The sequence below is a fragment of the Geotrypetes seraphini genome, chromosome 19 (genome assembly GCF_902459505.1).
Source record: "Geotrypetes seraphini chromosome 19, aGeoSer1.1, whole genome shotgun sequence".
Lineage (NCBI taxonomy): Eukaryota > Metazoa > Chordata > Amphibia > Gymnophiona > Dermophiidae > Geotrypetes > Geotrypetes seraphini.
In genome coordinates this window covers 4,883,666-4,911,037 of record NC_047102.1, presented here as the reverse complement: position 1 = coordinate 4,911,037, position 27,372 = coordinate 4,883,666, and the positions used below count along the sequence as shown (strand labels likewise).

Here is a 27,372-nt window from a genome sequence, read left to right as displayed (position 1 = left end):
CTCCTTGGAACACGGATCGAGCTGCGAGAAGCTCCATTCCCCCCTCCCGCCGCTTCAGCACGTGGCAGCCCGTAAAGCCGGATTCCAGCTGCACTTCCGGCTCCAGAGGGAACGCCCCTCCGCGGGCGGGGCGCCCAGCTCATTGGCAGCGCGCGCCGGGGAGGTGTGGCCGTAACCAGGAAGTGGCGGAGGTCGGCGCTGGGAGCCCGGAGGTGAGCCGGAAGTGGGGTGTTGGGGGTGCGGGGCGCCCGAGGCCTTTCACGGTACCGTCGAGAGCGGCCTCCGGGGTTGCCGCGCTCGGTGCTTCGGTTTCGGGCACCGGCTCTCCCCCACTTCCCTTTAGCAAAGGAGCGCGAGCAGCGCAGGGCATCGTCCCCCGTGAGCTATGAATTTGCGCGGGCAATGGGCTGCTTAGCGCGCCTAAAGTGAGAAGCAATGTTAACCAGCCCTTTGCCCGCGCAACTAGCTGTATGTAAACCACTTTCAGTGTGGTTGTGACCAGGAAGTGAAGGGTAGGGGGGGACTGACTGCCCAGGGTGAGCTGTCTTTTTTTAGGGGGAAATGCCCTCTTTGGCGCCATCTTGAGGGGGGCGGAACCTCCTGTGCCATGCTGGTGCCCTTTCTTCCCTCTGTATCTCTTTAAATGTTCACCAGCATGAGCAACTTCTCCGGTCTGCTGCTCGGGCCAGCCTGGCTCCCCTCCAAAATCACTTCATGGTCGCAGGGCAAGGAAAGCCAAGGCGGGCATGATTGTGTTGCTTAGGGTAAGGGGGCGGAGAGGAGGGTGCCACCGCCTTGGGCGCCTCCTATCCTTGCTATGCCACTGAAGTCGGTATACAAGCCTCAATACGTTTCCCAGATCTTTTCCAGATAAGCCCTGCCACTAATGGAAAAAGTGCACGCGCCAAAAGTTAAGCCCCGCCACCTTTTGCCAGCGCACGCAACCTTAACCAGTGAAGTTCTCAGCACAACGCCCCCACAACGCGGCGCGATGTGTATAAAGTAAAGTGGGGGGGGGGGGTCGGAGCACCCAAAAAAGATTATAAAAAAGAGGATATGAAACTTAACATTATAAAAAATAGGATAAACTGTTGACCATTTTTTTAAGGGCTCCGACGGGAGTGTGTGTGGGGGGAACCCCCCCACTTTACTTTATACAGATCGCGCCTCTTTTTTATAATCTTTTTTGGGTGGCGGGGGTTAACTTTTTGGCGGGGCTTATCTGGAAAAGATCCCGTTTCCCTTATGGAATAGGGCTAGTTAGGCATGTAAGTTGTTAAATTAGCTGTTAATTGGTGTTAACCGGCACCAGTTTGCACTAATGCTTGTAACTGCCCTTAGTCTGGTTTACAAACAGAGGGCACTACGGTCATGAATCTATAAAGGCGCCTACTTTAATTGAGCAACAGGCTTAATCAGTGCATATACTGGCACTCAACCGCTGCTTTAATTGGATTCAATTGAAAGTTAGGCGCTTACCTTCAAGAACTTGATTCTGTAAAAAGTAGGCGCCTAGCCCAAAGCACCTTCATGAAAAGGGGGTATTGTTAACCCTTTCAGGACCATAAGGATCGTAGGCCAATTTTTGTGGTTTTGACGACATTTTTATGGTAAAAAGGGCTTGCAGATGCCAAAAAATTGATTTTTTTTGTGAAATATCATTATTTTTATTTAAAAAAATCACACTTCTGGCTTATGGACAGTGTGGCAAGTGAATCTTCTCGTCAATCTGGCAACGACGCTAATGAATGAATGTCGGAACCAGTTTGTTTACATAAAGGCAGTATCATATGGAATCCGTACATATCAAATTTAGAACTGTAGACTATCCCAATCAAAATTTATAGGATTTTAAAATTATGGGACAAATATGTCCCTTGGTCCTGAAAGGGTTAAGGGCAGATCATGGGCACGAACTTGATTTAGGCGCCTCTTCGTGAGTCAGGCCGTTAGGCTCCGATACTGGTGCCTAACCTCAGGCTTAGAAAACCAAGGCATAAATTGAGGACACTGAGCACGATTCTGTAACGGGTGCCTAAATTTGATAGAATTGGTGCTTATGTCAGGGCCTAACTTTAGGTGGACTTTACAGAATCGGGGCCAAAGTGTGCAACTGCAAGGGGCTGTGGATCTGAGAGGAGGGGCCTGGGTGTGACTTCTACTTATGCTTGCTGATTATAGAATATGTACTATCAGCAGTTAGCTATGAGCACTTCAACAGCCCAGCCCTGGGTTTTAACCGTCAAGCAAAATAATTTTGTGCTTAGGGCAATAAGGGAAGGGGGGTGTACCACAGAGCTTTTTTCCCCTAGCTATCATGCTCTTCTCAGTGCCACCTTTCACACCCATTATCCAACATGAATTTCAGTGTTGTTCTAATTGTTTTGTTTCATAAAATTATGATATTTCTCAGCACTTATTCAGTCATAATGTCTTGTCAGTTAAGCAGTGGAAGGGCCAAAGGGCACCGATTGTTGGGCTGTGCTTAGGGTATCGGTTGGCCTTGATCAGGCTCTGCGCCAACCACTGAGCTAGTGGAGGGCTCAAGTTGCAGGTTTACACTAATCTATAAATGCAACTGTGCGTGTGCCAATATATTATTTGCACCGATTTGCATGTGCAGCTTAGGAAGCCGTATACAGAATCTGGACCTCATTGTGCCCAGCTCCAGCTGACCTGTAGACAATTACCCCCAACACGGATATAGGGAATTTAGGTTCACTTGTGACAGATTTGTGTCATAGGCAGTCAAGACTCCGCCCCTCCATCCACCTTCCATAAAACAAATTAAGCAAGATACATGTTTAGTAACAAAACAGGTTGCAGTTTCCCAAGTTATATTACATTCTAATATTGAGCTATTCAGTCCCATTTCGCTGTTGGGACCCCATCAGAAGCCCCAGATCATTGCCCACATCAATGCCTAAATATAGTTACACAAATGAACTATGGGTTGCCAGCCAAAGTCACACATCCCAAACGTACTGTATTTGGCCAAGAAATGGTGTGTTAATTGGCTGTCTCCACAGCATGGTCCCTTGTGGCTGTGTAGCTGCTCAGCTGAGTCATCAAGCGACATCAACAGCATCATGAAATGTGATGGAAAGACTGTTTCCTGGACAGTTTATAACCTTTTGCGGGCTTAAGGAGCTCGCAATATAACCGTGAGACTGGCTTATCTCTCCCTGCAGGCCTCCTTGCTTGGCTTTTCTCCTCCCCAATCCCATCTCAGAATGGGAAATGTAAACTGATGACAACCAGCTATTCTCAGGTGAAGTAAATATGAACTCACAGCAAAGAATATACGACGTCTCTAACGTGTAAAAAACACAGCAATGAGACTTCTAAACCTATGACTCTGATTCTTCCCTCTCTCCTTAAAGAATGACGCGGGGATGGAGCCAGTGACAAATTGTGTCATTCTGACCATTCCCGTCCCACAGGAAACCATCCTGTGTCATTCTTTAGTGTCTATCCCAACCTCAGTCCTTCTACAGCATTCTTCAATGCTATGCTTGAGGATCATTGGCTGGGCCCATTCATACTCTGATTCTTCCCTCTCTCCTTCTCTCCTTAAAGAATGTCATGAGGATGGTTTCCTGTGATTATCCACAGGGACGAGAACAGTGTTGAATTTTGCTACCATGTCATTTCTCTAGTCCGAACTGTATTGTGATCCCAAATAGGTTTTAAAAAAATCTGTATTTGGGGACATGACTTGAGTGGGCCAGCCTCTTCTTCCCCTCCTCTCCCCCCCGTCCTGTCCCCAGTGGGTCATATCTTCTGATGAACCTATATAGGCTCCACGGAAGGTGGGGGATGATGGCAGTACCAGCTTCAACACTGTACGAGGGCTGAGAACAGTGGCATAAATAGAAAATTAGGCCTCCTGGGGTTGCCTGTGGCCACAGAAAGTTTAATAAATACTGTTGTGGGAGGAGTGTAATGCAAGCATTGTTTATTCCTAGTTTACCAGTGTAAGATGCATAGTAGCCATGGGCATAAACATGGGCACCATCGACCTCACGGAGTACACTGGCAGGACACTCGTGCACATGACCAACCACTTGTGCACAAAGACCAACCACCTCGGCAAGAAGAGCTCCCTCTCCTGGATGATTGTAGTAGCTGGGATATTGTGAAAGCCACACAGTGAGTCTTTGAGAATAGTTTGCTTGGCTGCCATGTACAATGCATGTTTATGGTTTAGGTCACTTAGTTTGTAATAAGGTGGTATCAATAACTGCAATAAATATTTGGTATAATAAACACTGCCTGCATCTTGTACATATTAGTCTGCAGTTTGCTTTTTGTTTTTTGCTCTTTGTTTGTTGTTTTGCAGACCCTGTTGGACTCCTTTTTTGTTGTCTTGTCTATGGTTTAGGACTGGTACATTTCATTCACAACAAATGGAGAGCAATGACTGTTAAAAATATCTGTGATATTTTGTTGTATAGAAAAGTGAGCCCTTAAATATGTATCACATTGATTTTCCTTTTGGTTTTCAACATTTCCTTAGTCCTCGTCTACATCTCTAGCTCCTTCTCTTTCTCGCCTTCCCTTCCATAAATCCTGCACATGACCCCCCCATTCCTTTCACCTCTTCCCCATTCTCAAATCCTTCACTGACGCACATCTTTTCACTTCTCACCTTTTCTCCAAGCACTCCCTGTCTTTCATACCATTTCTACAGTCCTTGTTTTATCCAGAGTTCATCAACCCATGCAACATACCCACCAAGTTCCAGTATCCTCCCACTCCCTGCCAGATTGTTTAAATGTCTACTCTTTCCCTGTCTCTGCTTCCCTATTCTGTTTATCATGTTATCTCTTCTCAGACTTCATCCAGTGTTCCATGCTGCTGTTCCCAGTAATCTAAATAGATTATGATATGCTTAAAGGGCCAGAAATATTGTGGTATCAGCTTTGCAGACTACAGTTTCCAATTTCAGATGATTTTTCTGCTTTTATAATCGCATTTCAACATATGTGAGGGCATAAACCTCTAGATCAGGGGTGGTCAACTACGGACGCCAGACTTCCCTGGCTGTCTGCTACCAGGTTGGACTGACTGAGCTACTCAAGCTGGCCAACCAGGAGAATGCAGAGACAAATTTAGGGTGGGGGAGGAAGTGAAAGGGGCTAGAAGTACCTGGCTCACCCATCTTACTTTTCAGTAGCCCTTTAGACTCTAGTCTTTAAAAGCAGGTCCCTGCTTTGTTGGGATCCTTAAACTTAAGGGCCCTGGAACATTTGAATGCTCGTCAGGCAACATTTTAGCATGGGTATTTGAAGAGCTGTTCAGTTCCTGGTGGCTGATATGTTCACAGTTTTTCATGCGATAGGGCCTAACCCACGGCATTAAGAGACAAGTTTTTCTGAATGGCTGCTTGGTTCTTCTGTAGCATTTAATTTTGAAGATGCAAGACATGAACCATGATCGTGTGAGGCAGCTGTTATTCAAGGTTTGTGTCGCAGCAAACCTATGTGTACAGTAATTATAGGTTCTACTGAACAGAAAATATTGCAAAGCTACACAATGTCCCAAATGTCTTTTCTTTGAGGCATGGCATATTGGAGCGATGTAAAGAGCTGGTTGAAGCAGGGTATGACGTCAGACAACCTGACAAAGAGAACGTGACCCTCCTGCATTGGGCAGCTATCAACAACAGACAGGAGCTTGTAAAGTAAGACATATGTACCACTTTCTGTCCGTTGCTTGTGCCTGAAGGACCCATTTATCAAGGGCTTTCCACTGCTGGCAGAATCTTGAAGGCCGTAGGTGAAATGGACCAAGCATACATTGAGTTACTAACGTGCCTCTATCGCATTACCCAGTGTTGTTAGTAACCAGAGAACTGCAGGAAGAGATTGATTTGCAGTAAAATAACCCATATGAACAACATGAGTGAATGTTAGTAACTCTGGCTAATAGCATGTTTGTGGCTAATTAGCTATTTCATAATTGTTAACCTCAACATCTGACTTCAAAGCATTCCGTAAAGAAATCAAAACGCTGCTCTTCAAAAAGTATTTACAATCTACCTAATCTCCCTCTCCTCTTCCACCAACCAGGTTTGCTCACTCCCTGGCACCATACCATCAATCGACAAAAAATACATATAAAAAAATAATAAATAAATAAAAAAAATACCTGGAACCTAATTCACCCTACCGAAACCGATTACCTACCAAAGTATGGAAACAGAATATTTGATATGTATAGTAATGTAACCTGATTTATCTTCCATTGTTATTATGTCTACACCCTCACTCTGTCATTAAGTCTATACCCTCAATCTGTATTCTCCAATGTCATGTACCCTCCTGGAAATGTCCAGCTCTCTTCTTATGTAATCCGCTTTGAACCGCAAGGCACAAGCGGAATAAAAATCACTAATGTAATGTAATGATTTGTTAGGTTATTTAATGCTAACTATGGCTCTGTGTAAGATCACAGTTCCAAGTTTTATTTCAGAGTGATTCATATAAATTACGTCGCACAGCTAAAGTGTTTCCATGATTCAGAAGCATAAAAAATTGCTCTATTGATTCTCTGTAACCCTAAGCAAGTCACTTTGGGGCCTTTTTACGAAAACGTACCGTGCACTAAATGCTGCGCAAGTGCGCATTTTAGTTCATATTTCTGGACCACATGGCACTTAGGGCCAGATGCATTAAAGTTAGCGATTGTGCAACGATCATCGCTAAACCAGTTTTGACTGATTTAGCGACGATCGCATTTACTGACCTGATATGGAAAAAGCTCATCACATGGTTTTCTGCACGATCGCTCATTCTCCGATCCAACCATGCAAATAAGCTCATTAATATTGAAATGCCATGTAAACTGTCAGAGTGATTGATGCTTTAACATGGCTTCCCAATGCACAAAGAAAAAAGTGATCGCTTTTAGCGATCCAAAAAAAGCGACTGGTCGAGACCAGTTGCTGACCTGTCCAATCAATACAAAAATACTTATAAGATGCAAAACCCTTTTTTTTAAAATGTGCACAGATGCTATGTGTGTTACACTTGCACAATATCTGCCCCATTAAAAAAGAAAAAAAGCCCCTCATTGATGATAGCCCTCCCTGACATCTCTCTGACAAAACAGATTGACTCTTCCCCCACCTCCCCCCCGTAATAGTAAAAATGGCAGGAAGGATGTCCACTGCCTCCTGTCAATTTTTTTCTTGCAGGGGGTGGTTGGCATGGCAGGAGGGATGCCACCGAACTATCCCCTCCCCTCCCAAAAAAGGCAAGAGGGATGCCCACTCCCTCCTGCCTCCGGATGCTCCCCCAAATGAGGAATAGCCTAAGGTCCTTATTGGCTCAGAAGCCTTAGGTCCCTCCCCTTGCATCACATGATGGCACCAAGGAGGAAAGACCCGCCATTTTGTATCAGCGGGCCTTGGAGCTGGAGGGACCATGCTTCCCTCCTGCTCCCAACTTCTGAAAAAGGTACTGGAGGAGGGGGAGATTGGGGGAGCTTCCGGTGGCAAGAGGGAGTGGGCATCCCTCCTGCCGATTTTTTTCTTGCACGGAGAGGTAGGTCCCCAGTGCCAGTTCATCAGGGGGATGTCAGGGAGGGCCATCATTGGGGGAAGTTTGGTTTTGGTTGTTTTTTTTTTAATAAAACAGATACTGTGTGTGTGTAACACACACAACATCTGTGTCTATTACTAAAAAAATAAAGTTTTCCTGCCCTGAACAGCTGAGTGGCAGGAGGTTGCTTCGGGATTTCCCCTGCTGGTTCTGCCCATGTGTGAGAGTTGCTCTTACAGCGATCAGTTGGAAGGGAGAGAAGGGGATTACGATGAATCGCCATGTGAATTATCTGCATGCAAAATTTTTAGTACATCAATAGCTCTTTTAAAATCGGCCAAATATCGGATCAGAACAGACCACGCGGTCTTACAGATCCTGTTTAATGCATTTAGCTCTTGGTTCACCCTAATGTCCACTAGCAAGTGCTAAGCTTTAGTAAAAGGGACTTTTCATCTTTATTTTCCTTTATGTAAAGCTTTTATCCAACCCATGTTAAGGGCAGATAAGCTATCTACCACGGTGTTGGCTTCAAGTATGTTTGGAGGCACTGTCAAACCATGAATTCTGCAAGGATTCAAGTTTTATAGCTATTAAAAAAAAAACAGCAGTCGGGAGACAGAACACTTTTTATCAAGATTGGATGCCACTATGACTTTATTTCTAGAACTGCAGAATTGCTTATTTTTGTTTTTAATCCAGAATTGTAGACATTCAAGCAGTTTAATTAGACTGTGCTTCAGGATTTAAATAATTACTTCATGCAAAATCTGTCCTTTTCTTTTTTTCCAAATTCTTTATTCATTTTTTCATCTTACATCAAGTACACAATATTACATCATTTAGAACTTTTACACATCACTTGAATTTCTTTCTATTGTCATCGTAAATGCATAAATTTATTCCCTCCCCACCCACCCTGTCCTTTTAACATCTATTTTTTTAAAAAAAGCAAATGACTCCCTTCTTGCACCTGTCTTAATTTTTTGCTTGCATTACCAGATATTACATTTCCAAAGGGGCAATTGTGGATCAGTTGGGAGGGGATCTAAATTCTACACCTCTTCACTGGGCTATCAGGTAAGGAAATTGTAATAATCCATGCCACATGCATACTCCAACCATTCTCTGAGGGCAACTGCAGCTTCCTTTGTCTAGAGTGGTGATGGGTAACCTTTATACTCAAAAGACCGCATGAATGTTGGTACGATCCCTAATAGGCTACAATATTTTATAATATCAGAACCAGAAATGCACAGAGGTCTATAGACCTTCTCCTATTGATAAATAAATAAGAATGTGCTGTATATACTCAAATATAAGTCGAGACCCCTATTTTCCCCCCAAAAAGGAGGGAAACTGGTTAACTCAAATATAAGACAGGCCTTTAATATTCAAGTGCCCTGCCCTGTCAGGCTCTGCACCCAGCGCCCCCTTCCTCCCCTGTCAGGCACTCCACCCAGCCCCTTCCCTCCCCTTCCTCCCTCCCTCCCAGGCTCTGCACCCTGTCCATTGTATCTCCTGCCTGCCGATATCCTGCCTACCGTATGACCCACGTCTGGTGGTCCAGGGGTGTAGTAGGCAGAGCGAGCTTTCTGTGCTCCTGCCCCGCTGCTGAGCCGGTCGCTGACATGAGTTCTGGCGGTTCAGCTGTACCGAGCAGGAGCTGCTTGGCGCTGAGGGGCTTCCTGAATGGCTGCAGCGAGTCTCGTGAGAATTTGCGGCAGCCATTCAGGAAACCACTTGGCGCCGAGCAGCAGCACCCAAAGTGCACTCCTGCTCGGTACAACTGAACCACCAGAACTCGCAGCAGCGTCCGGCTTAGCAGTGGGGCAGGAGCACAGAAAGCTTGCTCCCACCCTCTAAACCTCTGGACCACCAATGGTTCCAGGTATGCGTGTCTTATGGTAGGCATGGTGGCATGAAGGATATCGGCAGAGAGGAGATACAATGGGCAGGGAGGGGGGACAGAGTGCAGAGCCTGGAGGCCTGCAACAAGTCAGGAAGGGGGGCGGGTAGGCAGGCACTGGGCACTGGCCTGAATATAAACCAACCTCCATTTCTCCAAATCTCAGTTTATATTCGAGTGTATACGGTAACTAAAAATGATGGAAACAAACTGCCTGAGTCTGTTAAATACAGTATTTACATCACTAAAACTCTTGCAAACTCTGAGCATATACGGTGGTGTGGTGGCAGGCACAAAATCCACAAAGAGAGAATGAAGACCTCCCTCAGTCTTGACTCTTCCTGTCTTGGGGCTTTACAGCAGCAGAGACCGGTTCTCTAGAGGCTGACAGTGTTGTCACAGTCCAGTTAATGTTCAAGGGCTTCTTCCCTGCTTCCTTGGAGTTCCTGCAGTAAACGAGAGTTTAATGTTTTCTCTTCCTTCTTTAGGCAAGGACACTTACAGATGGTGATCCTGTTAATGACGTATGGAGCGGATCCCTCGCTCATCGATGGGGAAGGATACTGCAGCATTCACCTGGCTGTACTCTTTCAGCACATGCCTCTCATCGCTTACTTTTTATCGAAAGGCCAGGTATGGTAGATAGATTCGCTGTCAGAATCACTTCCGGGTTGCGGGGCCAGGAAGTGACGTCAAAGGGAAACCCGACGCTGAAGAAGCCACTCGCACTTGTAAAGATTTACAGATGTACGTGTGGGGAAGGGAGTGCGTGAGTGTGGAGCAGGAGGCGGGAGGGAGAGAGTAGGGCGCCTCCTACCCTTGCTACGCCACTACTTTGACACTTGCTTGTACCCAATCAGGGGCTTTTAACAAATCCTTTTGCTATTTGCATCAGGCACTGTTTGCAGGGATTAAACTGTCTTTTAATAAGAGAGCATACTTTCATTTCCTTTAGCTGGAGAGAGGTCAGCCACAGCTCTCTTACTCTGAAATACAGCAGGAGCCTTGAACGAAAGTTGAGGACTTGTTTTCTTCTCAGGATCTTATATAATAACACAGTGTTTTTCTCTTCCCCTAGAGCATAGACCTGCCAGATTTAAACGGGATCACACCACTCATGCTGTCAGCAAAACAAATCATTGGGTAGGTAATGCTCACCTTGCTTACAGCTGCTCCCTGTGTCTGTCATCCTTGGAATTATGCTTCTCTTTACACCCAGAAAGCGTTTTATGTGTCCATCTGCTTTAGAGGATTCTTGGCTGTAAGTGTGTTCTCTAGAAATCGCTGCTTAAAGAACCATGGATGACAGTAATTTCTGTGGCTGGCCCACCACTATACTACTTATCACTTATGTAGCTCTGAAAGGTGTACATTTTGTCATTTATAGATGGTCTCTGCTCAGAAGAGCTTACAATCTAACTTGGACAGACAGACATAACGTTTAGGGTTGGGGATGCAGAACCCAAGGTGAGAGAGTTAGGAGTTGAAAGCACTCTCAAAGAGGTGGGCTTTTAACTGGGCCTTGAACACTGCCAGAGACGGAGCCCGCCGTAGGGATTCGGGCAGCTTGTTCCAAGCCTATGGCGCAGCAAGGCAGAAACGATGGAGTCTGGAGTTGGTAGTTGAAGAGAAGGGCACAGTAAGGAGGAACTTGCCAGCTGAGCGGAGCTCGCGGGATGGAACATAGGAGAAACATAAGAAATGCCTCCGCTGGGTCAGACCTGAGGTCCATCATGCCCAGCAGTCCGCTCATGCGGAGGAGATAAGTGAAGAGAGATAGCGAGGGGCAGCTGAGTGAGTGCATTTGAAGGTCAGTAAGAGGAGTTTGAATTGTATTTGGAAATAGATGGGAAGCCAATGAAGTGACTTTAGGAGAGGGGTAACATGAGTATAGTGGCTCTCCTGGAATATGAGTTGTTCAGCTGAATTCTGGATGGATTGGAGGGGAGTAAGTGGAAGGTCTGAGAGTAGCGAGTTGCAGTAGTCTTAGCATGAGGTGATGAGGGCGTGGATAAGGTATTTTTGCAGAGTCAGTTCTAAAATGCTGCTGGAACTGATCACATCCCAGCCTGGATGTCTCAATTCTGTCTCTACCTTCTCTGTAAAATATGAGGCTCCATGTGCATATGATGTAGAAGATGGGAAATGGATAACTGCCAGTGTAGAAAGAAAAGCAAGGTATGGTCAACGTTACTGCTCTAGTCTTTCTGTATTAAGTAAACTCAACACACACAAGATAGCGCCTTGTTGAATGAGATGCCGGATTCATATCCTAGACTTGGCTTTCTCTGTCTTTCGTCTAGACCAGAGCCTACTGGGTTTCTTCTGAAATTCAGTCCTTCTCTGAATGCTGTTGACAAACTGGAAAAGAACACAGCTCTGCACTGGGCCATCTTATCAAGAAATGTTAATGCTGTCGAGCTGTTGTTGAGAGCCGGGGCTAACTGTGATATTCAGAATGCCAAGGTAAATGCAGGACTTCAGTGGTGACTTAATAATTCAATATGCTGCTTATTACAAGTGATTTACAATATTAATAAGATAAAACATTTATAAACAATGTGAGACAAAAGATATCAATTGAATATGTCTTATAGGGGCTAGGTAACCTCAAGTGCTCACGGCTGTCTGTTTTTGGAACTTGTCCTATCAGAACAGCCTCTTGTAAACTATCATTAATTATTTGTGCCCCCTTTTTTAAAATTTTTTAAACATTTTAGTTTTTATGATAGTGACAATATTATTGCTAGTACTAGTCACTATTAGAAGACAAAAACATTTTTTAAACCTTCTATGGGAGGGGCCTTAGGCATCTGGGCCACTCAGATCCTTAGGCTCCTCCCCGGTGCATCCCAGAATACACTGGGAAGGGGAAGGCCTGCCATTTTGGAAGAGGCAGGCCTGCTGGCAGGAGCGAGTGGGCATTCCTCTTGCTGGCTATCTCCTAAAGGTCTGGGGGGGGGTTCGGGAGGTGTCGGGGGGGATGTTGGGGTGTGAGGGAGTGTCAGGGGTTCAGGGGATCGACGGGGCTGGCGCTATGGAGGGAATGGTAATCACTCCTGCCGCAGACAGTGTCGGGAGGGGAGGGGTTCCCTGCCACTGCCACTCAGCTGATCGTGGCAGGGAGATATGGGTGCCGGTTAGAGTGTCAGGGTGGTTAGGCATCTGTCCGTGGCTCTGTATAGGACGCTGATGTGCAATTCTCAGCAGCTGCTGAGACCGGCGTCCTATATAGAATTTCCCTTATCGTCATAGGTCACTGATTCTTAACTTATTCATTCATATAATAGGGTGTTTTAAATTTTTACTTAGCTTTTGTCTCTTTTAGCTCTTGATCAAATAATTTAGATCTGGGAAGGTTTTCAGTCCAACATGTTTTGCACAAAGCTTTATCAAGGACATTCCCCTGCAAATAAATATATAACAATTATACTGCACCTAAACTATATTTAAATTTATCTCATAATAAAAAAAAACCCACACCTACCAGAATTGTTCCATTATTCGAATTTGCTAGTTTATCAAGTAAGATGGCGGCGGCTGTCAACACCATCCCCCAATCAGAATCCTCCCGATTTAAAAAGCCCTATTCCAATTCAGCATTTAACCCACAAGGAGTCATTGTATTTAATTTATAAATCCATCGTTGCTCCTTCACATTTAAAGCCCTATCAAGGTTACCACCCTCCCTCCCTACTAGTACTTAATCATGAATACCCCAACGTAAATCTTCTATTGAATGTTTCATATCCAACCAGTGTTGAACTAGAGGGGGTTGTAGATTCTCAGTCAAAATTCTAGACTTGTGCTCATTAAGTCGAGCCTTCATAGGACGACTAATACGACCAATATAAACTAGATTACAGGGACAAATTACATATCTAGTGTTACAATCTGTATAATATCTTGGTTTTATCTGTAATTTGCTCCCTGGATCTAGCCATTGGTTACCCTCTATGGTCTTTATGCACCATTGGCACTTCCCACATTTCGTATGCATTCCCTCCTTTCCCACCTTGTTTCCCTCCTACCCCAGCCCATGCAACATATTTGCTTTCCTCCTACTCCAAACCCACGCAGCAGCTCTATCTGTTCTGCTGCAGACAGCGGTTCCTCTTACACTGCTGGTGGCTGGAGAGGAGAGCTCAGGAGGTCAGGGGCAGGTAGGCTCCCACAGGAGCCCCGGAGAATGCCTTCCATCTCCGTAGGTTCCACGACAGCCCCGTTTCCATGCAGCTCTTTAGTCCAAAGTAGGTCTAGGAAAGCACTTGGCAGTCATGCTGGGATGCAGGACTTGGTGCAGCCAGACCCTAGCTTTGGCAATGGCTCGAGTCCTGCATGTCTTAGTGCTTAGCATACAGTTTCTTGCCTTCACTTGTGGAGCGGAGTGAAGGAGTGGCCTAGTGGTTAGTGCAATGGGCTTAGAACCTGGGGAACGGCCTCAAGGAAAATACTTTGACTGTGAGCCCACCAGGGACAGAGAAAGTACCTGCATATAATAATTGTAAACCGCTTTGATTGTACCCCAGAAATCCCATTACCTATTGCCTAGTCTGACTGCTGATACTTCTGCCTCTGTGCTGCCAGATAACCTATCTGGAAAACTACATGTAACTGTCTTCTTGCTTAGGGAGAGGCACCGCTCGACCTGGCTCTTCAAACACGAAACCGTCTAATTATTCATATGCTGAGGGAGGAAGAAAAAGTGAAGCACAGTAGAAGCTTCAGGTTGCTGAAATCATTAGAGAAATATGAGGTATTTTTGAAGCTGGGGCAGTGTGTGGTTGGAATTGATCCAGAAACGCTCCTGATACTTGACAAGTTGAAATTGTGCCCCTCCCCCAGGTACCTTTATTTCCCAGTGCTGCCTTTTCCCCTCTGAATTGGTTGAAATTATGTAATTAATGGCACTGCCCTTTGGAAACTCAAACAGATCAGACGCTGAAATCAATGGCCAAATTCTTCCTGGAAATGTACAACCATTAAAATATTACAGTAATTTACATTTATGATCTGTAATCGCAGGCATTTCCATATTTATAAATGATGAAAAAGGCCAGAGCTGGGAAGTGTTCAAAGCTATATTTGTGATTTGGCATTCCAATCTATAACTGTTCTATATGTCTTCCCAATAAAATGGATTAAAGTTTTAGGATGACCAAATGGTAAGCGAGAAAATACAGGGCTGAAGCCTTCCACTAAGCTCTCTGATTTATTCCTAAGCCCAAATGATTTTGAAAGTTCTGTCCCATGGTTTTTGGGAAAGACACCCGTGACTTCTCACTTGCATGCCTGTGTCTTGTGGTTGCATGACACTATATTACACAGCCACTGCGAGGGTCATGCCAATGAATAGGGTCGCTAGGATATTGACTTAATAGAGCAGGTAAGTAGAGTTAAGGAGGCCAGTAGACTTATAAGGGTGGGTCAATTGTGTGGGCAGACTTGATGGGCTGTAGCCCTTATCTGCCGTCATCTTTCTATGTTTCTATGTTTCTAGCCTCTTTTAATAAAGAGTGTTATCTTTAACAGCTGCCATTGCTACTGCTCGTGTCCGCAATCGTCATGTGGGCCGTGGGTTCCATTGCAGATATGAATTCAGATTCCTGGCTTTTAAAGGGAAGTCTGCTAGCCATATTGTTTGTAGGAATCCAGCTGTTTATAAGGTAGGTATATTACCATAAAGTTGCATTTAGCTTGTGCAAGCTGTATTTTAAACTGACTTGCACCTTTCTTCTAGCATTCTAATAAGGTATCGCTTGTGTGCGCTGCTTTTAATGGAATTTATGTGCCTGTGCAATCAGCCTTATCACTGTGGCACTTCTCTGATTACTTTGGGGGTATTGTGTATGTTTATTAGAACTTATATACCGCCCTTCGCAATAACTGCAGAGCGGTTTACAAATTTAAAAACAAACCAAAAAGAAAGGAACTCCATTGTCAAAAAGAAAGATAAATGAAATACCTGTATAACAATATAACAAGCTGCTGTCTGCAATCCCTCCCCAGGTTCTAACCCAAGAAAATCTAATTACAGCAAGAAACTCATATTCTTCTGAGAGGATGCTAAATTGAAAAGAGAAGTTTTCAAGAGACTTCTAAATTTAATATAAGAAAGTTCAGTACGTAATTCAATAGGAAAAGAATTCCATAAATATGGAGCGGAAGCAAAAAAAGCAGAATTACGTGTCGAAGTCGGTCTTGATAGGTGAACTGAGGGCAGGGCCAACTGGTGAGATTTCTAATTGATCTATAGGGTATCAAAAGCTTTGCTAAGTAATCGGGTATACCTGAATGTAAAGCTTTGAAGGTCAAAGTCCGTGCTTTCTGCATTAATCAGAACCAGAAGCAGAATTACATGGTCATATCTGCGGTCATTGTTTAAAATTCTGATAGCAATATTTTGCACTGTTTGTCAAGTTTGTTTGTTTTTTTAGAACAACTTTCGGAAGGCCAGTGTAGATTATATTACACTAGTCCAATTTGGAAATTACTAAGGCACGAATTAAAGATTTATCATTTATGGACTAACAGCGGTCAGTGTTTTTTTGAAATGCTGACCGCCACAAGTTTCTCTATATCCAGATACTGACGCTACATGTCTACTGCTGCTGTTTATCATTTCTATAGCGCTGAAAAGCATATGCAGTGCTGAACATTCAACATTCAACAGATGGTTTCTGCTCAGAAGAGCTTGCAATCTAATTTGGACAGATGTCCGAGTCTTTGGCAGCTACCAAAGCTTTCCAGGTACCAGCACTGAATATGCAATCATACCCGAATGGCTATCCAGGTAGGTTAGGACCGCTGTCGTGGTGACCTAAATTGCTTGGATAGTTGTGGAGGTAACCTCTGGCTCAGCCCCTGTAGCAGCCCAGCATTACCTGAATAGACCAGATGTTCAGTGGCAGTATCTGGGTAAGTGCTGCTTAAAAGCTGGTGCTGACCCACTGAGAGGGTCTTCTCTGTGCTGAAAATGAACTGTGGCTTAAGTGATACTCCAAACTCATAAATACTTGTCTTTATGTGCTTTTCGGAACAGTGTACATTGGATGGAATTTTATAGAATGGAAAAATGTTGGGGTGTTTTTCTTTCAGACGTTGTATCAGCCTGAAAGGCCAAAGATATGTCCCGACAGTGTTTTTTGTCAGTTCGATATTCTGGGCATTCATAACCTGCTTTGTCTGGTTGTTGCCTGATATCCTTTATACATGAATCTAGCAACTAGTTTGTAACAAAGAGAAGTGTTTTTCACTTTTTACTAGGGCAACCACAGTTTGGTTGAAGGGTCTGAGCACTTTACATTTACAATATATTATTTCTTGTTATTCTGTGACTATTTTGGTATCTATCAAAATTAAACCACAGTTTTGAGCATTGGTCACTAATGACAATGAAACTTAAAGGTGTGGTTTTTTTAAAAATATAACATCTGCTCACTTCTCCAGGTTGCACAATCATGTCTTTCGGAATGTTTATTGAAGCTTAATGATTAATGTATAGCATTATGCTTAATTTGGATTAATTTCTGTTTTATGCTTTTCGGTTTGTATTTTTTGTATTTTTCATTTGATTTGATATGTTGTATCTCTATAAAATTTTTAAAATTCAGTAAATTATTTAATGAGAAACTTAAAAAAAACCCAAACCACCTTTGACCTAATGAATGAAACTTTTGAATGGTTGCAATGCTTATGAACAGTCATTTTGTTCAACAAGATTATATACAATTTATGACTTATTGTAGCTTTTATGTGTGACTTCTTTGATAGTGTTAACTATGGGACTACTGGAGTTTTAACAACATTAGCAGTTAGCGGCTAATGGTGATGTATGTACCTGTAAGTAGTCACTAGAGGACATATGGCTTAGGGAGGGGGGGTGAGGATTTAATTGATAAGTTAAATGGGAACCAAAGAAAGGATACCCAACAATCTTGTACCAGCCCTGTGGATATGTATTTGTAGAGTTACAGGAAAATCCGTGTGCGGCATGAAGCTTGCGAAGACGATGGGCCTGATTTTACTAAACCTTTTTTTACCTTTCTCTAGTATGGTTTGCTTTAAAAGCAGTTTTCCTTAACATGAGTGTTCATATATGGGAGCCTTAGCATTTCAGGTTCCTTTCATCCTCAGCACTGTGGGTCTGATCTATAATTTCTACAAAACCTGGAGAACAGATCCAGGATACATTAAAACCACTGAAGAAGAGAGAAAGCAGGTAAAACCTTTGATTCTGGTGACCTTGAATATACCAGGTGAATGTGGTCTGGCCCTTAGGGTCAGATGTACCATATTTCCTGCAGATACAACAAGGCAAAAACTTTATCAATAACTTAATACCAGAGAGAAAGGCTTTGTAAATTTGACTCAAATTGTATTAGCTTGTAAGGCAGGGATGTCAAAGTCCCTCCTCCAGGGCCGCAATCCAGTCGGGTTTTCAGGATTTCCCCAATGAATATGCATGAGATCTATTTGCATGCACTGCTATCATTGTATGGTAATAGATCTCATGCATATTCATTGGGGAAATTCTGAAAACCCGACTGGATTGCGGCCCTTGAGGAGGGACTTTGACACCCCTATTGTAAGGCTAACATTTTCAGCTCAGGCTTTTGCTTAATTTTTTTTGTTCATTTCACACAAGTAATAAAAATATTAACACGCATTATAACTTTTTTTTAATGCTGATAATTAACGAAATTTGCATTAAACTGTTTTAGCATTTACTATGGAGTTTTAAGGCATGCACTTCCTTAGTATATACAATATTATTCCTTGCACTCAGTCCATCAATACAGCTCACACCACCGTCGTTCTGGAAAGATTTCTCAGAAAAAGAGTGCCAGCTGCTTGGTGGGAAAGCTTTGAATTTAGAAGAAGATCTCAAGTTTCAAGTTTAATATATATTTGATTAATCGCTTTATCAGTATTCAAAGCGATTTACACATAATTAAAATTACAATATAAAAGAAATTTTAAAATAGATAAAGACTAACGAGACACAGACAATTACGACACTTACAAATTTCATTCTTTTTATCTTGCTTTTCTCCTGAAGAACCCAAATGACCTACAGACAATACTGGTTTTTTATTTGTAGTGCAAATTATTGTATCAAAATCTGAAAAAAATCCCAAATCTACATGACATACAGAAAAGTCTGATTGGCAGTTTTAATCTAATGTGAATAATTTGTACCGCAACAATCCTCCTCTGCCCTGTTTCCATTGGTGCAAATGGTCATGCCTAAAGTTAGGCCTGGCTCCCAGGTGTAAGTGCTAATCTAACTTTAGGCACCATTTATTGAACAGTGTTTAGACCTTTTTTTCTGTGTCGCTTTTTTAGACACGGTGTATACAGTCCTGAGCATCCAACATTGTAGCACTTAGCCTATGGCAATGTTCTCAACTCAGTCCTGGAGCCCCCCCTTTGCCAGTCAGGTTTTCAGGATATCCACAATGAAAATGCCTGAAAGACATTTGCATATAATGGAGGCAGTATATGCAAATCAAGTTTATGCAAATTCAATGTGGATAACCTGAAAACCTGACTGGCAAGGGGGGACTCCAGGGCCAAGTTGAGAAACACTGACCTATGGAACATAGAATTGTGCCAGGTTTTATCCCAGTTTTGTATGAAAGAGTTTATAAATGTATTTATTTAAATATTTCTTACTCGCAACATCCTATAGTTCTGTGCGAGTTACAAACTTACATTCACAATTAAAATTTCAACAAGACTTACTGTACAAATAATACCCAAACATCAATTCAGCTTCCTTACAGAACTGTCGTGCAGAAAAATATCATTCTGAGAAATATCGCTCAAACAATTCAGTTTGAACAATTTCCTAAAACTTATTAATGTAGATGCTTTCTTTACTTCGCGTGGTAGGGCATTCCATAACAACGGGAGTGGGATCCCTAGGATAGTAGACTTGGAGGTGGGTCGGTAGAGTGGGCAGACCTGATGGGCTATGGCCCTTATCTGCCGTCATCTTCTATGTTTCTATGTAACGCGCCTTGAACTGCTCTCGTGGAATGACGACAACTCCATAATCTCACCTGCTTCAACAAAGGCACTTCCAAATGGTGGTGTTCCTTGGAACACAACTTCCTAGTTGGTTGATACATCATTAACCTCCCCGTTTTACAAAGCCACGTTGAAGCTGAAGAAAAGATCTATGAACTTTTCAAAGCTTTTAGGAGGTTTCACAGCCTAAGACTACAGATATCTGTAAGACCAAGAGGGTGATTGGAATAAGAAATGAACACTTTAGGGTTTCTCTCTGGAAGTAGGCTACAGAGACAACCTTTGGGCTTTTGCACCTTACAGCAGAAAGAAAGGTACATTGAAGCGCACCCACTGATGATGTCATGCTTAATTCGGACTGCAGGACATGTTATGCCAGTATGAGCCGTTTCAAAGCAATCTGCAATCTTCCCTTGCCTTTCAGACTATTTTTACACTTGCTGAAGCCGGCTGCTTAGACTACAGAATGTTCTGCACATCCTGTCTTGTAAGTGACTTCTTTTGTTCTTCTTGAAATAAAAATGAAATGGACTTGAATTGACAAGATGAGGAACTTTAAAGCAGATGTGAACCTGAAGGTTGTCTGATCCCTACAGGCCTAGTCATGTATCTTCAGGCTGTATCTTGATAGGAATTAGAGAGAGAGCAGCTATGTGTGAAGGCCACTGACCCAGTACAAAACAGATTTCAGTGGGTGTTTTGCTTGTTGGCTGGCATCACTGTGGTCTGCTTTTCTCTCGGTTTTCCTGTGTGTTCAGTTAAACTCTGATCTCTTCAGCTATATCGCAGCTATATCTTGGTTATGAATTAGTGCAGACTATGATTATTAATTTCAAAATTAAAGTGTAATTTTATAATTTAAATAGGGCTGTGTAGATGGAAGTAATTCTTGAAGCAGTGTGGATAAACCGCTGTCCATGGTGCTGCTCTCCATTTTCCTACCATTATAGCAGTGGTTCTTAAATCTTTCCTGGGGAAGCCCAAGCCAGTTGGATTTTCAAGATGTTACCTTGTCTATGGGATAATCTACTGTTGTTTTATTGAAGACTGTTTATGTTTTTTTCTGTGTTATTATGTATGTTATTTGTGACCTGCATAGAATTGTTGGATATGAGGGATAGAAATTTTTAAATAAATAAACAAACCCCTAATGAATATGCAAGAGACAGATTTGCTTGCCTGTCAACTCTATTATATGAAAATCTGCCTCATGCATATTCATTAGGGATATCTTGAAGACCTAACTGGCTGGAGGTCCTTCAAAAGGTTTAAGAACCACTGCATTATAGGAATAAATTCAGCCTACTTTTAGAAAATGTTAAAACTCAAGATTTAAAATGGAAATTGCCAAGTAGCGCTTTTCCTGATGACATCATAATCTGTTCTTTTTTTTGTTCACATAGGTGAAAAAGCCTCTACGTTCTTATCATTGCTTGATCTGCAATTCATGTGTTGCTAAATTTGATCAGCATTGTGTATGGACTGGTTATTGTATAGGTGAGTTGTGCCTGCAGAATTTGTGAAACGCATTTGGAGTAATCTAAGGAAATACTTTTTTACAGAAAGGGTGGTAGATGCATGGAACAGTCTCCCAGAAGAGGTGGTGGAGACAGAGACTGTGTCTGAATTCAAAAGGGCCTGGGATAGGCACGTGGGATCTCTCAGAATGAGAAAGAGATAATGGTTACTGCGGATGGGCAGACTAGATGGGCCATTTGGCCTTTATCTGCCATCACATTTCTATGTTTCTAAATGTTAAGTCAGAGCTTCCTTCAGAATCACAAAGTCTTTATATTGTCTTAGTGCAGTTTATCGCTCCTTCCTGTTTACCTGTGCAAAGAACCATTTTTAAAGATTGCTGTATCTGTGAACCTGGTCACTTCCTTGTCTGTTTGCTGCCCTGGATGTCTGTGACTGTCCTGTAATGTTTTGGGGTTCCTGTCTAACTTTTTAATTTTTGGTTTTTATTATAAACTGCTTTGACTTGTTTGTTAGTAAAGGTGGTAATAGGGCTCATTTTCAAAGCATTTAGACACAGAAAGTACTATAGTAATCTATGGTACATGGAAGGGCATTTTTTATATGATAGAACACGCACAAAAATCCAGTAGCGAACATGACCATTTTCAAAACAAGAAAACGTCTATTTTTTGTTTCAAAAATGGCCATTTCTAGATGTTTTGTCCTCAGTGTGTCTAAATTTTAAGTCCAAAAGAAAAATCACACAAACCAAGCCATTGGGATGTAGGAGGGGCCACAGACATCCCAACAGAGCAGTAAGACACCCAAGAAGCACTGAAGTGAATGTCACCTAAAAAGTCTCACCAGAACCCCCTTATAGTAATACGGTGAGCCCTCCAAAACCCACTGGATCCAATCTATACCACACCAGTAGTCCTTATGCCTGCATGTGTCACACATATGCAGTTACAGGGGATTCGGGTGGGGTTTGGAAGGCTCACATATTCCATCATAAGTGTAGTAGTTAATAGTGAGATATAAGCCTGGAGTCCCCATCTCTATAGATCACTACACCGACCTCTAAGACTACTCCAGGAAGCTGTCATTCAGGCAGGTATGTACTGTTTCATTCACAACTTTGTGGGTAGGAGGGGGGTTCATTGACTACTAAGGGAGAAACTTGAGAGTCTTAGTACTTGAGTACCTGATTGTAAAAACCGCTTAGATAACCTTGATAAGCGGTATATCAAATCCTAATAAAACTTGAAACTTACTTGTTATGAAACAGGTCTAGCCTCAAACATCCAAATTGCACCCTGGACATACTCTACAACAGGGGTGTCAAAGTCCCTCCTCGAGGGCCACAATCCAGTCGGGTTTTCAGGATTTCCCCAATGAATATGCATGAGATCTATTAGCATACAATGAAAGCAGTGCATGCAAATAGATCTTCATTGGGGAAATCCTGAAACCCCGACTGGATTGCGTCCCTTGAGGAGGGACGTTGACACCCCTGCTTTAGAGACATCCGCAAGTCGCAGTATTATCTGCTCTATGTCTTGATACTTAGGCGCACAGGGCACTAGCTCAGTGCCTTGAAGATGAGAAGGGAGCGCTTTGAATGTGTCCTCGGAGACTCTCCTTCTGCTCCATGTCCAGCCAAGCTCTTCTATTTCTTGAGATTAGAAATTCAAATCAAATTCACATGGTCTTTTTTTTCTTTCTGTAACCAGGGGCAGGAAACCACCATCATTTTGTCTTGTTCTTATTTTTCCTAACCATAGTGGGTACCTGGACAGTATACGCGAACTCTGTCTGTAAGTATTATTTTTGTGGCATTTGTTTTCATGTTTCTCTAATTTGCACAAATGACCTTCCTACCCTCAGTCATCCAGGCATATTATAGCATTTCATCCATTAAGAAAATGGCACCGTAGCTCATAAACCACTGGGCTTCTGGGTCTTTCAGTAATTTTTCTTAAAGTTCCCCAAAATGGTGCTCTTTCATTCTGGATTTCAGACTGCAGCAGAATATAAAGGAACAGATTTTTTTTTTTTTTTTAAATAATTCTTTATTCATTTTCAAATCTTACAAGTGTATAATAATCAATCACTTGACAATCTTACTTATAATCCTTAAAATATATAAATATAAAAGAATCCCTTCCCACCCACCCATTTATTAATAATAATACAATTAGTAATTATCCTCCTTCCCAATCCCACCCCCCCTATATCTTAAGATTTTTGAAAACAACAACCAATGGCCTCATCTTGTGTACTCTGGATGGTTTATGCAGGTGCTTGCCTCCCACTACGAGCGTTTGGTGTAGGGAGGGAAACCTCCTTTACATGCCTATGCAACTCCGGTTATAGGGTGGAGGGCCATAAGAGCAAAGGCTGTCCATTCTGATTTCTGTTGAGTATGAAATGGAAAAGATGTGGTTAATGGGGGAACATAAAATGGTGGGGGTGGATGAGGGTAATGGTTTTTTTTTTAATTATGGAAGTCTGATTGTATTAAGTTATGTAAACTTTTTATAACATGCATAGTTTTTTGGATATGCGGCATATAAATGTTTTAAATAAACAAACATGCTAGCGTGCTATGCATGTAATAAAGACTCGTATACTTTTACTTGCCATGGCAGAGGTGGTTTTTGACGTGACATAGGGCTCCTTTTACTAAGCTGCGTTAGGGCTTTAACGCGCGGAATAGCGCACGCTACAATGCCGCGCACACTAGACGCTAACGCCAGCATTGAGCTGGTATTAGTTCTAGCCGCATAACGTGGGGTTAGTGCGTGATAATCTGCGTGCACTAAAAACGCTAGCCCATAATGTAAAGTTCATTGGGATTCTCTGCAGATAGAACATAAGAACATAAGAAATGCCTCCGCTGGGTCAGACCTGAGGTCCATCGCGCCCAGCAGTCTGCTCACGCAGCGGCCCATCAGGTCCAGGACCTGTGCAGTAATCTTTTATCTATACTCCTCTATCCCCTTTTCCAGCAGGAAATTGTCCAATCCTTTCTTAAATCCCAGTACCGTTCGCTGCCCTATAACGTCCTCTGGAAGCGCATTCCAGGTGTCCACCACACGTTGGGTAAAGAAGAACTTCCTAGCATTCGTTTTGAATCTGTCCCCTTTCAACTTTTCCGAATGCCCTCTCGTTCTTTTATTTTTTGAAAGTTTGAAGAATCTGTCCCTCTCTACTCTCTCTATGCCCTTCATGATCTTGTAAGTCTCTATCATATCCCCTCTAAGTCTTCTCTTCTCCAGGGAAAAGAGACCCAGTTTCTCCAATCTCTCAGCGTATGAAAGGCTTTCCATCCCCTTAATCAGAAAATTACTAAGCCATTATTATTGCTATTATGAATTTTATTTGCCATAGGGCAGGAAGTAGCAATGAAACAAGCTCTCCCCATTGTCTTCTGCCTCTTGGCTGTTTTCGATTGATTACTGCACTGTTAGCTCCTGTGTCAATGAAAAAGGTGTGCCAGTAAATGCTAAATCGTTTTCTTCTTCAGATTGGAAAGACCACTGTCCAACCACTTACCATCAGGATGGAGCCTGGACCTTCTTAATCCAGATTGCGTCCTGTTCGCCTTGGCTTTTGTACATCTTCACAATCATGTTGTTACACACCTCCTGGGCTGCCCTGACACTTGTAATGCAGCTCTATCAGGTAACTTTGAGCATGTCTTGAGTTGAATTGGCCAACCGTAAAAGCATTAGCCTATCTCCACTCGCGCTCATCTTTTAAGATGTTGCGTAATATGCAAAGTGTTTTCAGAACCGTTCTGGATATGAAGCAATAAGTCTTTAACACACAAAGAAACACTTGGCGTCTCCTTAATTTAGTGGCTGTTCTAAAGTTCTGCAGAAACACAGCAAATATTCATAAGTGGAATGTGTTCTTGTTTCAAGATTGCGTGTTTAGGTTTGACGACTCATGAACGGATGACCTTGCTGATGAAGAGCAGACACTCAAAGCATCCCGTCTCCTTACGGACAACACCATTCAAGTACGTGTGAGGCAGAAAAACTGCCTTTTGAATTTTGTTTTTGTTAAAGAATATTTCCATGGTTTTTCTTTTCTACAATAATTAAGTTAAAGGCCACAAAGTTTATCTGCCCATGTTCACCTTCCTCTCAACTTGTCCTCTGGGTGATAGGATGAAGTTAAGAGGTGATAGGCTCAGGAGTAATCTAAGGAAATACGTTTTTTTACAGAAGAGGTTGTGGAGACAGAGACTGTGTCTGAATTCAACAGGGCCTGAGATAGGCACGTGGGATCTCTTGGAGAGAGAAAGAGATAATGGTTACTGTGGATGGGCAGACTGGATGGGCCACTTGGCCTTTATCTGCCATCACGTTTCTATAATCATAAAGCTCTATGACCTCACAATGCAGGTGTAAAGAGCCTTAGCATATAGGAAGAGGAGATGCAAATATTAAGAGCCTTAGCCAATAGGGAGAGGAGGAGATAGTGGATGGGCAGACTGGATGGGCCATTTGGCCTTTATCTGCCATCATGTTTCTATGTCTGTGCTGGCAATCACAGTAGAGATTCAGTATGGCGCATGCAGCCTCACAGGCCATTTGCCTGTTTGCAGCTGCTCTGTACCTTCCCATTGTAATGTGCGAGGTTTTATCTTGGAGCCTTTGCATCTGTTCTCTTATGTAGTGGTCTCCTATCTTGCTTTTAGCAACGGATGCCTTCAAAACCTCACTGAATTTTTCCACTGGCGCTGTTTTGGACTGGCCAAGCACACGGAGATTGACTGGACTAAACAGTATATGCTTCCGTTTGACCCAACAAAGATGAAAAACTTTCAGGTCGTATAAAGGATATCTGCCCAAGCTGAAGACCACTGTTATTGCTTTTTTTTTAGCAATGTTGTCTGCTGATTTTTTTGCAAGTTCCATGGAGTTTTACAAATTTTTATCGTTTGGAGTTAAATATAACTTAAAATGTTTTGTACAAAGCACAGAAAATATATTTTTTAGGAGTGTTTACACTTTGAACATGAGATTTTTCATGAACTGTGAGGGCTTGTGACTGACTACCTGGTGGAGCTGACACTTTGATGTCAGACTGGCTGGTGCTTTTGTCTACATTTTAAGTTATCCTCCCTCCATCCCACACATCTACTTCTCAACTTGTATTTTTGACCTTGCCTTTGGAGAAAAGGGGTCAAATACAAGCAAATCTTCTCCACTAGGTATCACTGTTGTTAAAGTGGGTGGGTAAGAAGGTCATGTCAACAGCTGTGGTCTCTATTTCAACTTAACCGTAATGAATATTCATGAGAGATTTGTATATATCAGATTTTTATTTCCATACCACTCTGACCTATTTCAGTCCTCGGTGACCAATGTTATGTATCTCTGTTTCAGTGACTTGTTGCTCAATTGAAGCCTTAACTACAAGTTTTTCATCTGTCCTTCAGTGAAACTTGTTTCTGTTCAGTTTGTTTCTAAAATAGTTTATGCAAATAGAAAATATGGCCGTATCACGCTTCCTGTAGCTACCTTTTTGGCAAATCTTTCACAACTATTCCATCTGAAAGAAGTCTGGGGTAGCCATCAAAGTGGAAACATTTAGGGATCCAGTTGGAAAGCCATTACTGGTACCAGTGCTCCTCTCAGAGCTTGCTGGGGCTTAGGTTGAATACAGTCAAGAAATGTGTGCAGGAGCAGTTACTAGCACCGATGAGACAAAATTGCCATGTTCAGAGGAGAAGCTACTGACTGAAAGACTTACAGATAGTCTTAGCTAACATTCAAAATGGTATTTTTGTAATATTTTATACTGAATATCAATGATTGTACAGGTGTTTTGAGGCTTTTTATTGTGAAGGTAAAAGCTTACGCTAAAGCTGACAGAATATTTCTGAAAATGTAGTAAGCCAAAGCCTCTAGCGCCATGTGCTACTCTCCTTAACGCACACATGGGCGCTGAGGCGCTGTCCATCTCCAGAGCATCATCACAGCATTTACAGTGTTGCCTTCAAATTAAAATTGTGATCTTCACTTTCTTTTATTGTCACTATAAATCTGTACAAAAGTTGTTTTTTTTTACATTTAATAAATGAGGACTTTGACAGGGAGGTTTTGATTTACTGGTTCATGCTACACTTGCACTTTCAGATTCATAAAGAAGTGTTGCTTAAAAAGCTATTTCTTTAGCAGTTTTTGAACCAGCCAGCACCCCCCTCCCCCTTTGTAATCTGCTTCGTCTACACCTTGGATATCATCTACATATCATTGGTTAATGTTTGAGGTTTGTGTGTGACTTTGCAATCCTAGAGGACTCAGTCTATATTACGAATGTGCCCCTCTGTACTTGGAAAAGCTGCATTCGTTAATCAGACAGATCAGCACTCTGTGATATGAACCCCACTTTAAGAGCGAG

General features: G+C 42.6%; 1 protein-coding gene across 2 annotated transcripts; it reads left to right on the top strand.

Moving 5' to 3' along the window:
* Positions 1-58: 58 nt before the first annotated feature.
* Positions 59-27,065, top strand: ZDHHC13 (zinc finger DHHC-type palmitoyltransferase 13). 2 transcript variants are annotated; one of them, XM_033928023.1, is made up of 17 exons: positions 59-212; positions 3,969-4,152; positions 5,564-5,686; positions 8,550-8,627; positions 9,945-10,089; positions 10,535-10,599; positions 11,760-11,922; positions 14,087-14,212; positions 14,989-15,122; positions 16,555-16,655; positions 17,553-17,677; positions 19,916-19,978; positions 20,895-20,988; positions 22,686-22,769; positions 24,482-24,639; positions 24,882-24,979; positions 25,664-27,065. In XM_033928023.1, exons 2-17 carry the CDS (start codon positions 3,983-3,985, stop codon positions 25,800-25,802), a joined length of 1,866 nt encoding a protein of 621 aa, XP_033783914.1. In that variant the 5' UTR covers positions 59-212; positions 3,969-3,982; the 3' UTR covers positions 25,803-27,065. The 2 variants fall into 2 exon arrangements, with proteins under 2 accessions (XP_033783914.1, XP_033783915.1); XM_033928024.1 differs by lacking the exon at positions 59-212 and adding an exon at positions 3,228-3,271.
* The last annotated feature ends 307 nt before the right edge of the window (positions 27,066-27,372 follow it).

What these genes read in the sequence shown, in the direction of transcription:
- ZDHHC13 (XM_033928023.1), top strand. Translation starts at nt 3,983, where the DNA reads ATGCATAGTAGCCATGGGCATAAACATGGGCACCATCGACCTCACGGA. An exon ending in GATATTGTGAAAGCCACACA is followed by an intron (nt 4,153 to 5,563) that starts GTGAGTCTTTGA and finishes CTTTTCTTTGAG; the next exon opens with GCATGGCATATTGGAGCGAT. An exon ending in GTGATATTCAGAATGCCAAG is followed by an intron (nt 11,923 to 14,086) that starts GTAAATGCAGGA and finishes CTTCTTGCTTAG; the next exon opens with GGAGAGGCACCGCTCGACCT.